General features: G+C 37.8%; 1 protein-coding gene across 2 annotated transcripts in view; it reads right to left on the reverse strand.

Moving 5' to 3' along the window:
- LOC113044233 (speckle-type POZ protein) overlaps nucleotides 1-12,631 on the reverse strand; it is a 64,279-nt gene that overhangs the window by 18,727 nt on the left and 32,921 nt on the right. For both annotated transcript variants that reach the window (XM_026204019.1, XM_026204029.1), the window contains 3 exons: nucleotides 9,341-9,674; nucleotides 7,807-7,928; nucleotides 7,537-7,688 (listed from right to left, as the gene is read on the reverse strand). In XM_026204019.1, coding sequence (XP_026059804.1) covers nucleotides 7,537-7,688; nucleotides 7,807-7,928; nucleotides 9,341-9,418 — 352 coding nt within the window. In that variant the 5' untranslated portion in view covers nucleotides 9,419-9,674. The remainder of the gene's footprint in view (nucleotides 1-7,536; nucleotides 7,689-7,806; nucleotides 7,929-9,340; nucleotides 9,675-12,631) is intronic.

Below are 12,631 nucleotides of genomic sequence, written 5' to 3' on the forward strand. Positions count from 1 at the left end.
CTACGCAATGGGGGAGCACTGGAAGGGCAACCAAAGACATGCCTCAGGAAGGCCCTTCAAATCAGAACTTAAGTCACAGTTACTTTGCAATAGCTGCTGCTGGTATCCAACAGCAGAATGGTCAATATAATGATAATTATTATGATAACTATATTTTACTTATAGGGGAAAAAAAGCCAGTTTTAGAAACATGTATTTTTGAAATGTGATAATTGAGTACATGTCCTCTTCCAGGTTCTTTTTACACAGATGTAACACTACATATTTTTAAATGTATTTTAGATGCATTAACACTTTGAAAATTTGACATTCACATATTTTACAATAATGAAAATTGGGGGATAAGGGGTGTTGGGAAATGTGCAAAATTGTCACGCAAGTAAATAAATAAATAAACTAACTTTGTGGCCAAGCATTAGTTTATTTGTGTTAAATTAAAACAAATTACAAATGTTGTCTTTTAGATAAGTAGAAAACTGACACATCTTACAGATTTATATAGCAAGAGTACAAGAGGTTATAGTACAATTTAATGAGACATACATAAATAATACATCACAAAATGGTCAAGTATCAGCCAATTTATCGGTCTAAGTTATGCCTCTGCTGAAGTATTGCTTCCAGGACTGCGTGTATTGCTCATGAAATTTGATGTCTCGAATTGGACAGACAGGAGCGTTCACAGATGGCAAGTTTGATTCAGCTGCTTTAGAGAAGACGCTGATGGACCGCTGGGTAATTAACCCTCCCAGAATCAAGAACTCCTCCGTAAATCAAGTTACTTACCTATTAAACAGGAGAAGCAGAATTTCAAAACATACATTTTTAAACCCCACACCATACGGGCATGAACACACTTTACTGGTCATTTGATGACAAAAAAGGCCAAAAACAGTACTATTTCAGATGCTTAAGCATAACCCTTGACCACAGATGCACATAATGGAAGACTGAGCGAGAGAGAGAGAGAGAGAGAGAGAGAGTTGGAAAGAAGAGAGACGCTGATTGGTCTCTCGAGGAGGTCTGGGGTCAGATCAGGGCAGTGGCTAAATTTGTGCTTTCATTGGGGACGTCTAGCAACTAACCAATTGCAGGAGGGCAGGGCAAGTTCCTGTTGGCATCCAACCAAGGTCAGGCCTCTGTGGGAACTAATACACAAGCAGAAAGGAGGAGTGTTTCAGGACATCTGACAGAATACAGCTCCAATAAAAGGACTGACAGATGGATTATGCATATATAGAGGGAGAAGATAGAGTTAAAGCATTGAAATAGAAAGAGCAGTCAGTGGTAATACATATTCAGGCCCCAGCGCTGGGTTTTGGGGCACAGTGCCTAATGTTCTGGCACTCAGACGAAAGAAAGAGACAAGGTTGCTCAGATCGCAGATGCACTAAACATACACACACAGAAAGCCAGGAAGGTCAAAAGGCCAATTTCTGTTTGTCCATACTTTAAAACACATCTGTAAGCGCACAAAACTAGATGAGTTTCTGTGGACATGCATCAATTGAGTTCAACAGCAAACCATTTTAAACTGCAGCACCACAATTTCAAACTCCTTGAGGAAGACATTGAGGGTGTCAAGTAGTCTCAGCCTCAGACAAAACACCCATTGACTGCCCACTTACGACCTGATGCGTACTGCGCACACACACACAAACACACAAAGCTAAAGTTGGCTGAAATAGCCCGTTCTAATCCAGTTGGCTTGCACATATGCATTTTCAGGTGTCAGGATACACTGATTTTTCTACTGAAGAAGATTTCCTCATTGGATATGCCAACATTTGCAGGGACCATGGCATCCAGTCTTTGAAAGAATTCCAAGAATTATACTCAAGCCACTTAGTAGCAAGCAAATTATATCTTTTAGCAGATGGTCTTTTAGTTAGATGGTCGCTTCACCGTCTAAACGAGCAGTCCTTTTACAGAAAAGGCTGTAAATTGGACAGATTTTACAAGAATAGTCAGAAGTCTGGCAACATTACACTAAAAATGAAGATATAGTGAGATCTCAACAACAACAAAAACATTTTATGGACTTTTAATAGAGAGTTTAGTAACACAATGTCAGAACAACAACATGAGTTAACTGACTGATTTTCACAATAGCATCAACACAATCCTCTCGTGTCCTCTATCCTTGACACTCCTATACGAACAGACAGAGAGCAAAACACCTTTAACTCCCTAATATGATAAACCATCAGCTCTGATCAGCTTGTCTCGATCAGATCTGTAAAAATGTCTCGGGGTGGCTCTCGGCTGGACTAAGCTGCTACGTGAACCAGTGTTGAGTACTCGAGACTCGGACTCGGTCTTGGACTCGGTCTCGAGACCGTATTTTAATGGTCTCGGTCTTGTCATGGACTCGTGTGCATTTTGACTCGGTATTGACTCGGACTCGAACATATTAGGAATCGGACTTATGCCCGAGTCCACTCGAGTCCCAATCCAAATATTTCATGATTATTACTGTATGTTAATGTTTATTTAAATTGATGTATGATTGACACATCCAATGACTGGTGATTTTCTTTTGACGTGAGACGTTAGGCCAGCAACACACTGGATGCATGGCGCAAGCGCCTCAGCTGCGTGGCGTGTCTGTTTTTAATTCGGCTCCCATGTTAACAGGTTAGATCTTGCAGACTGCCTGCGTGAGACGCACGTCCCAGGCGCGCATGCTAGAAATAGAACCGACGCCTATTTTTCACGCGACACGCGTGCATGTTGGAAACGTTTCCAGGCAAAATATACTAGGAAAATATGTTTATATGTCATTTTGTACACAAATACATATTAATTCATGACATTTTGATATTTGAAAGTCTATAGGTTGACATAAATTCAGATATAAATGTAATTTTAAAAATAAATTAATAATGATCGATTTTCAAATATTGCACCTGTCAAACATACTCTATTTTGCCATCAATACTGTTGATGGTGTCTTATCAGTAGGTGTGTAAAAAAAATAAAAAAATAAATTTGATATTGTAATAAAAAAAATAAAGAGCCTGTTTTTTTCGCGGCCTCTCTCTATGTCACCTACAGCCGCAGCAGCGCGCCAAGCGCCGCGTGCAAACACGCTTCTGGTGTGTAAAGACACAGAAAACGCGAAGCAGCCACCACGTTTCTGGCACGCAGTAGAGACGCCACGCAGCCAGTGTGTCACCGGCCTTAAGTTACCCTCCTGCCTACGTAACTAAAAAAACTTCGACTAGTGTGTATTTTACCCTGCATTAAAACACACCATCCAGGGAAATTAGCATTTGATTATCCGTTGCTGTTACAGAAAGTGATGAAATGGTAACTGTTGTCAGTCCCCGCTTCCTCTGCGCCAGTAGAGAGTGTTTTTAGTCGGGGTGGATTGATCATGAGACCACATCGTGCTTGGTTGGGTAGCTGGATGGTCTCCTCACTTATTTTTTTGAAAAGTAATTATGCCCATCTTTAATCTTCACAACATCTAAAGTGCACATAATCCAAGACATTGTAAGGATATTAGCAGTCATTAGTTAAGCTTCAAGGTTAAAAGTTATGTAAAAGCTGTTACAGTTGAACATTTACAGGTGTAGTGGTACAGTAATGTTACTTGTACTAGAAGTGTTATGTAGAATTACAATATAGAATCGTACAGTAATGTTATGTGTACTAGAAAGGTTATATGGATGTGTATAGTGGTACAACGGTGTTGTGTGAAAATGAGCACTTAATATTGACAAGTAACACTTCATAATACTAATAAAATTACCTTTACACCACATACTATGTGGCCCTTTTAACCTATATTGTTTCCACCAAACATTTGACATACTCTTGAAGATTTCTTTAGGTCTTGTCTCAGACCCAATCTCTCTGGTCTCGGTCTTGACTCGGACTCGACCCTTTCTGAACTCGGTCTTGACTTGGACTCGACCCTTTCTGAACTCGGTCTTGACTCGGACTCGACCCTCTCTGGACTCGATCTGGACTCGGACTCGAATGAGCTGGTCTCGACTACAACACTGACGTGAACCACACTATTTTACTCAATCATCCGGCTTAGTATTGTTAAATTAAAAACTATATATGAGAGCAACAAAAACAGACACAGTTTAATAGTAGGTTATTAAAATTAACACCTGCCTCCAGCTGAATGGAGATACTTTTAGCACAGATGTGACGGGTGACTTGAATTGACTTTACCAGGAACTATTTTACATAAATTTATAACTATTATATCTATTCTATATGAATGTGCATGTCGGACCTACACATCTCAATTAGCTTCAGCACATGTTGCTAAAAAACTATAAATGAAATCCCCATCCTTCTGTGACTTTACAGTGAAACCATCAGTGTTATAAAGGTTGATCTATGAGACTTTTAACAGCTACAGGCCACACGGGGTTGAGAGCAACAGCAGTAAAGCTCTGTTGTGTAAATATTCATCAAACGCTCAATAGCCAATGAAGCACATTCCGAATCAATATCTGCCAGCATGCAGTCTCATCTTAATAACTACACACAGCATGCAGTGAAAGACCTGTCAACTGAGTAGTTTATACACTACCCAACATCCATCCAATCCACAACTGTGTGAATCTTTAGTTTCTTTATTAGCCTAATGCCTCTGACCTTCAGCATCTTGATTTCTAAAAGCCTGTTCACAAAAAGAGAGAGATTAACTAATTCTCAGAGAGTCTATAATGTGTGGCATGAACTGAAATATATTCCTAAAACTGGTTTCATCTGTCAGTCAAACCTGAATACTGATCCTGAGAGAAGAACAGGTTCCTCTGCACCTCATCATGCCCATGACTGACTCCATAAACACAAGTCATGCTGCAGAGTCCCAGTGCCTTCTCACAGCCCTCTTAATTAAAGCACTTTACTATGTTTTTATTTCTCTCTCTCCACCTCTGCTCCCCCACCCCTCCCTCGTTCATCTCGCTCTCCCCCAGGAGGAGGCCAGGATTAAATTGGATTCTAAATGATCCAGAACCGATAGAGCAATTTCTGCTGCCATATTTTCATCCTCCGTCCCGCTTTTAAAACTCTCCCCATCAATGTGCGGTGGCTGCCGGCACTCCCACGTCCCCGGGGAAGCCCCAAGCATGTCACCCCCCCTCCCAATTCCGGAGGGGCGCTAAATGAAGAGAGCATTGAGTAGAGGAAAGAGTTGGAGGATGGGGCAAAACACAAGGAGTGCCTTCTCACCAATTAAGGTGCAGAAAATAATGAGAGACGGGGTTGTTCAACCTCTCATCTCATCTCGCTGCCACAATCTGGCACTCTTTTTTCACTCCCGATTTTCTGCCCATATGTGAGATTCTTCAAAAAGATGAGTGTGACTGCCGTTCGCACCTCAGTTTCATCTCTCCAGGCCACACGGAGCTCGCTACCTTTATTATAACATTTAATACAGGCTTGTATAAAACATGGTGAAGAACATTGGTTTTCAATGCTAATGTGCGTTTGTTGTTTGTACAGCACTATACAACATTGCATTGTTTTAGTGCATTGCTGTTCACTGTAAACAAAGATAAGAGAAAGCATCTACTGTAAGTCCCTTATAAACACGGGCAGATGTTTAGTGAGGAGAGCTATAAAGAACTCAGAAATTAAAGTTCTGTCATCATTTACTTCATTTCCAAATCTTTTTTTTTTGGGGGGGGGGGTGGGGGGCAAAAGGTGCACAAAAGGTGAATATCCTTGACATTCTTGCAGTATAACAGAAGTGGATGAAGAAGACTAGAGCCGTCAAGCTCTAAAATGACACAAAAACAGCAGCATATAGGCATCAAAAATATTGTGTGCTATATTCCATGTCCTCTGAAGCCATACAATAGCTTTGTGTAAGGAACACACTAAAATTTTATTAAAACCTTGACATTTGCCCCAGCTGCACTTGGCAAATGATTCAGTACAAAAAAAGGGGGGTAATAAAAAAAAAAATATATATAAATCTGTCATGAATAAGACTAATCTGGTTCACGAATTTATCTCCTGATCAGTTGCAGCAGTTAAAGATTACTTAACTTTAATTAATTATTTGATTATTTTGATTATTTGAGATTATCGGTGAACCACCTAAATTTCAGTCTGTTCGTCACATAAATCTATCATATGGCTTCAAAACAGCCGTAATTTACTGTAATGCACAACATACTGAGTCACTTTATCATTCACTTTTGTTGCTTTTTATATCCAATTTGAAAACTATAGTCCTTTCATTGTAGGTGCAGTGAAAACAGTCATTTCACATTTACATTTTACAATATATGTTCCATGGAAGAAAAAAACTCATTGGGTTTGACATTAAGGTGTGTAAATGATGGCAGGATTTTGAACTTTCGGAGAGAGCAAAAACTCTTTAACTGTTTGAAAAAGTTCAATGTTTAGTTGCATACTAAATCTTCTAACCAAACACACACACACTTCTTCTGCCCCATTTCTTCTCTATACCAAATAAACTCCATGACCCTGCAAGCTACAGAGTTCACTGACCTACCACACACCCACACTCATATCGTATGCATATTGATCTGTTCAATATTTCATTTATAAATGCGCACACACCAGGTTTTAACATCCACGCCAGGATGTCAGAAATATTTTTCCTATGAGAATAACAAAACCACCTTACAGAAACACACACCCCCAGCTATGAATAATACTTGGTTTAAAAGCTGGAAGAAAAAGCGAAATCAGGCATAAAGCTGTTCCAACTGAGTGACTATAATTCAGTGCCACTGAAGGCCAAACCCTCTGAAACCCACTTGAAGGCCCTGACCCCAAAAAAATCCCAATTAAAACACTGCCGCCTGCCTAAAATTTAATATTATAAGGGGAAAAGTTCACATTGACAGTTATTTCTTTCCCAGAAAATACAAGAGCAATCACACTTTCAAAGGCATGCCACTCTGAGATGAACTTTGTTTCACAGGTATTCGTGTCTGTAGGATCTACAGGTCTCTAAAGGAATCAAGCCATACAGAGCTAGTCTGCAAAAAAATGCTCTCTGATTAAATAAATGTTTCATAAAACTGATTGTGATGAGTATGCGGGAACGAAATTTACTGATGCACAGTGTTTTTTTTTTTTAAGGAGATCAAATTATACACTAGATTAGAGGTGGACGGCATGACAAAAATCACTGTATGAGCAATTTAACCCTTTCTCCGCCAGCATTTTTATTTATTTATTTTGCCAGCCACCGACAGCGATTTTGATGATTTTCACTCAAATTTGATGGCCTACAGTATATTTTGCTCTATGAATATTTGAATATTCAATTCACCGAAATATAACTCAAATTAACTCGTCAATGTGGGGGAAAGTGTTAAAATCACTCAAATTTATAGTTATTTTGGCTGAAAAATCTATTTAAAAATGGTTTATATATTTTTAGTTGAAACTGGATGGACATGAAACAAGAGACAACTTAAATAAAGGAAGCTAAAAGCACAGTATATACGTTATGGTACTGCTTTCTTCACTAAATAAAAAAATATATATATATATATTCTTAAGAGTTTGCCATCTCACCCATAGCTTTGGTTTCCTCGCCCTTGGCATTAAGGATGGAGAACTTGAACTTTGCCCGAACCTCGCTCTTGGGACAGCTGACCAGGAGCAGATAGAGTGACAGATAATCTTTACTCTCTTCATCCAGACCTTTCGGATTCACTCGCAAACACCTGCTCGAACACAAAGAATTCTACATCAACAGCTAGACTCTGATTTATACTTAATAAAGAACTTAAAATGACAACTTAAAATAAGATGCAAATCCATGTGCGCTCCTCCCCATCTTACCATTTAAGCTTGTCATTGGCCCCTGAGGAGAAGGTGGAGCTTTTGATGACCTCGCCCATCTCCTCCCGGCAGAAGCTGAAGTTGTTGATGGTCCACATATAGGAGAACTTAACCACTTTGATCTGGACAAACACAAACCCACAAGATAACGAACAAGACACTTCATTCTTCCATTTATCCCATTCCTACATTAGATCGGCAAGTGTTGGGCAAGACCTCAAAAAGCAACACATCAAAACCACCTTTTATCTTAACATGTTCTGACAACAAACAGGATGGGTAGAACAAGGATTATAAAGACCTCAAACAAAAACGGTGGGGGAGAATGATGGCAAGATAAATGAAAGCATTAATGGAACATGTTTCACTAGTCGAGGGGATTCTGAACACGCAGGAGGGTCCTGTGAAGTCACACACACTCAGAACACAGAGAAGATAATAGCCATACATCTTTAGACAGACATATACACAGATCCTTCAGATACATACAGAGATGTTTTCTCAAACACAGATTAGATTTAATATTATGTAATATGCCTATATTATTTATATTTATATAAAATCTAGTTTTTTTATACTTTTACTCAGCAAGGGTTTTATTGGTCAAAAGTGACAGTAAAGACTTTTATATTCTCATAAATAAATTCAGTTTCAAATGAATGCTGCTCTGTTGAATGAACTTTCTACTCAAAGAATCCTTTAAAAAATGTTTCATGGTTTCCACAAAAATATTACGCAGCACAATGGTTTCCAACATGGAAATGTTTCTTGAGCACCGAATCAGCATTTGATAATAATTTCTGAAGGATCATGTAACACTGAAGACTGGCGTAATGATGCTGAAAATTCAGCTCTGCATCACAGGAATACATTTTATACATTACAAAATAAACATTATAAAACATTCAAATAGAAAACAGTTCATCTTCTTTTTTTACTTTTTTTTTTTAATGAAAACTTGAGTGACTTTTATGAGTGTGTTTTGCTCCTTTATGAAGCTTAACTGCGCCTGGTAACTTTTTTTTTGTTTTTTGTTTTTTTTCAGAATGTAAAAGAGCAACATTAACACTGTGATAAACTACTCCTTTTGTGTTCCACAGAATGAAGTCATAGGGATTTGAAAGAACATGAGTTAATTAATAAAGGTAATTTTTTACCTTTAAAATGTTATTTCAAAACTACTTCTAATTCCATTCAACATAGAAAAACAAAAAGGATGCAGATCCCACATGGGCCTGTTGATCAGACATTTTTAGCATCGGACGAGACTTAATATGTGTCTGGGACACCAATGCTGCTACACCTGGAAGATCTAGCTTCCTGCACAATTTAGTTCCAGTCTTGCTCGAACACACCTGCCAGTAATTTTCAAGTAAGCCCATGAAGATTGATTGGCTGGTTCAGTTGTGTTGGATTAGACATGGAATTAACTCTGAAGGTAGACCACCAGAATTGAGCACCCTTGTCTCAGAGTATATAGATTCACCTATTGACCCAGAACCCCCCCCCCACACACACACACGCACTCACTCACCTGTGTGTAACACCAGCTTTCGGCCACAGGGCCGCTGGTCATTTCTGCAGGAGGCGGAGGACTCGGCACCCTGGACATCGCCAGTTTTGAGCGTTGGGGGTGGGGTATGGGGAGGGTCACTACGCCAGCCACCGCAGGACGTCCCCGACAAAGCACACACACGTGATTTCTCAATCAAAAGCAAATAATGCTCATGCACACATGTGTTTTTCACAGCCGCCGCCAGGATCCGGGCAAACACTTGTGTTCAGCGTAACCCAGAGAACATAAAAGGAATACAGGCAGAACCTTGAGGTGTTTTTCAGTGAGCCGTCCAGTTCATTCGTTTTACAATCTGTAGCAGAGAAAACAGAAAAAAACAGATATTGAGAACTTATTTCAAAATCTTTAAACTTCGATTTTCAAAAACTATTTAAATTATAATCCCAAAAAAAAGTCACTCATTTCAGTTTTATGCAATCTCACAAAGTCCTGTTTGTAATCAATGAGGCTGTACACAGCACAATTAATCTCTTATTTATTATACTTATTTAAATATTATATTTATATCTCTTATTTACTATTTATTTATATTGAATATCATGTCATATTTTTATATTTTATATCAAACAAACCATCACATCTTGTGTCCTGTTTGATCTCCGTCTGATTGATATGTCTACATTTACCACTGGTGTCAGAGCAAAAACCAGATTCGGAAGCACCATCAGCAACTACAGCGAGTTTAAACCAGTCAAGCTACGTGTTTATAATGCTGGAGAAAAAACGATTAATTTTTTTCCCTTGTGTGAAAATCCCTCCCTCTCTTTTCCAGGAGAAAAGCAACATTCATTATTTTATTGGCCTTCTTGTTCAATTCCCCTCAAACCTCTGAACCTTTTCAATCTTTTTTCTTCAGACCAATATATAAAGAAATAAACAGAACCTCAGGACTAATCCTTATTTTTCCTCTTTTTGCTGCTAATTAAGGAACTTTAATCGTTAGCTGGATCCACCCTAGCCATTAATGAACTGACCAGAAACACCAAACTGTCCACTCATCAAACAGTACAATAAGTCATTAATAAGGCTAATTAATGGATATAAAAACAGTCCAAGGGAAGTTCGTGACTGATAACCAATTAAAACAGAAAAGTACATTTCTCGCTCCATAAATGACATTTATAAATGTTTAAAGGACACATGGTCAAAGAGCCTAACGGTCATGAGCTAGGTAGAAAAAATTATTATTCTCTATTAAAATAAATCACTTATAGATAACTTTTTCATTTACTTCACAGAAGAGCACAATTTTCTTTGGTCAGATCAGAAAGTTATGAAGAGCTGAACATTTACCAGACACGCTGACTGGGGGACCTTTGATTTTAGCTAAACTTAAAAGAAAAAAATACAAGTACTGTCCTCTCTTTTCTCAATCTGATGCAACCTCATCACCCTTTCATCTCTCATTCCTCTCTCCATTTTTTACTGTCTTGCGCTCCCCTCTCTCCTTTCTCACTCAACCTGCACGTCCCTTCGTCTGTGCGTGCGAGAGATGGAGACGTTTCTTTCCCCTAATTAGTATCGGACTGAAAAGATAGACCACGGCCCGGCAGAACCATCTGTAAATTGTGCGAGGATTTGAAAAAGAGAATAAGAGAGAATATGGTGGAGCTGTGGAGTGGAAAAAATGAAGTGCAAAACAAAGTGTACGGTGGGGAGGTGAGAAAAAAAGAAAATATTAGGAGAACAAAAAGGTCAATTCAAAAGTTTCAGAGTTTCCAGAAGTACAGAGCAACTCGTCCATTTCCCAGCTCCACACTAGGGCTGGGTCATAATTAAATTATAACCCAATATTTTTCAGCTATTTAACAACACAGAAAATAGATCTCAACATTTATATATTTGCTCTGAAACGGTTTAAAATAATGATTTTTCCAATTAGCGGTAGAATCATTTTGACTGAATAGTCAAGCAGATTCAAAATGTTGAAGTAAAATCTATATAAAAATAAACATCTTGAAGACTAGGAAGAATATGTAATTATTTATATGCAGCAAAATAATAATATATAGTAATAATGCTAAAAATTTATACTCTTTAATAAAATTTTATCCTTGAACAATTGATATATTTGGGTGTGACAAAAGTTTTTTAAATAAGTGTTTTATTAAAAATCAGTAATGCACCATTTTTTTATTTTATTATTTAGCCAAAAATAAAGATTAAATAATTAAATTTTGGTAACTGGGCAAGTGAAGTGTTTATAATATATAACACTCTATAAAACATCTATAAATAGAACCGGTTGTAATAATGCTCATTGGCGACAGACCGCCCCCAACAAATTTGACATATTGCTACTTTAGCATCATTTTGGTCACAAAGTGCATCCGCACCGAAGACACAACCTGTTACAACTTATTCTCATTGTGTGCACAAAACAGACACTGGTAGTCAAAATGTCATTGGAAGAGCACTAACTACATTACTGTTTTATTTTCTTTCTGTTTTCAAACATTTTCTGTTGCTGAAATTTGATTCAATTAACAATTGCATTTACAGAACTCTAACTTACCAATTCACCATATTTGATACTAAAGTTAAAAGAGACAATATAAAGACAACAATTTTCACATTGTGAAATTTGACTTTATTTAAAAAACAATTGTGGTATTCACAATATTGCTAAAATTTATACAGAAAATTCACCATGAAAACAAATAATATTGGATGTATTGCCCAGGCATACTACACACACAGCAAAATTAAAGTTCAGAGGCAATATTCAGAACCTTGTAACTCATTATTATCAGTTAAGCCAATCTCTCTTTTTTCCCCCTCCTTCCACTGTGCTATTTGTTTCTGTTGAAAAACACTTGTGGCATTTCACTCAGTAAAACAATAAAATATTAATCATTCAAGTCAGGGAACAAGTTGGTGTCCATTTGCAATTCAAATCAGCACTGACTTCCTGCCAATTAATTTCCACGTGCGTGTCTCCCATCATGTGTCTCCAATTATCTATTTTCTGAACTTCATTTCCAGTTGTCTTTGTATGCTCATCTATTGGCACTGTGAACGCAAACTCACATTAGGCAACACAATAATCACTCACGAATCACCGATATAAAGTAGATATAGTATATATTTTTTTATTTTAATTAATATTTAAGAAATCTGAAATCATTTGACAATGGATGTGTAAAATAAACATACTTATAATTTAGATGACAAAGTATTTTTCACTGTAACCAACAGGACACTCAGTATTCTGGGAAGTTTGTGTGCATAGGGAATCATATTTTTCAA

Source organism: Carassius auratus, chromosome 3 (genome assembly GCF_003368295.1).
Source record: "Carassius auratus strain Wakin chromosome 3, ASM336829v1, whole genome shotgun sequence".
In the NCBI taxonomy this organism is placed as follows: domain Eukaryota; kingdom Metazoa; phylum Chordata; class Actinopteri; order Cypriniformes; family Cyprinidae; genus Carassius; species Carassius auratus.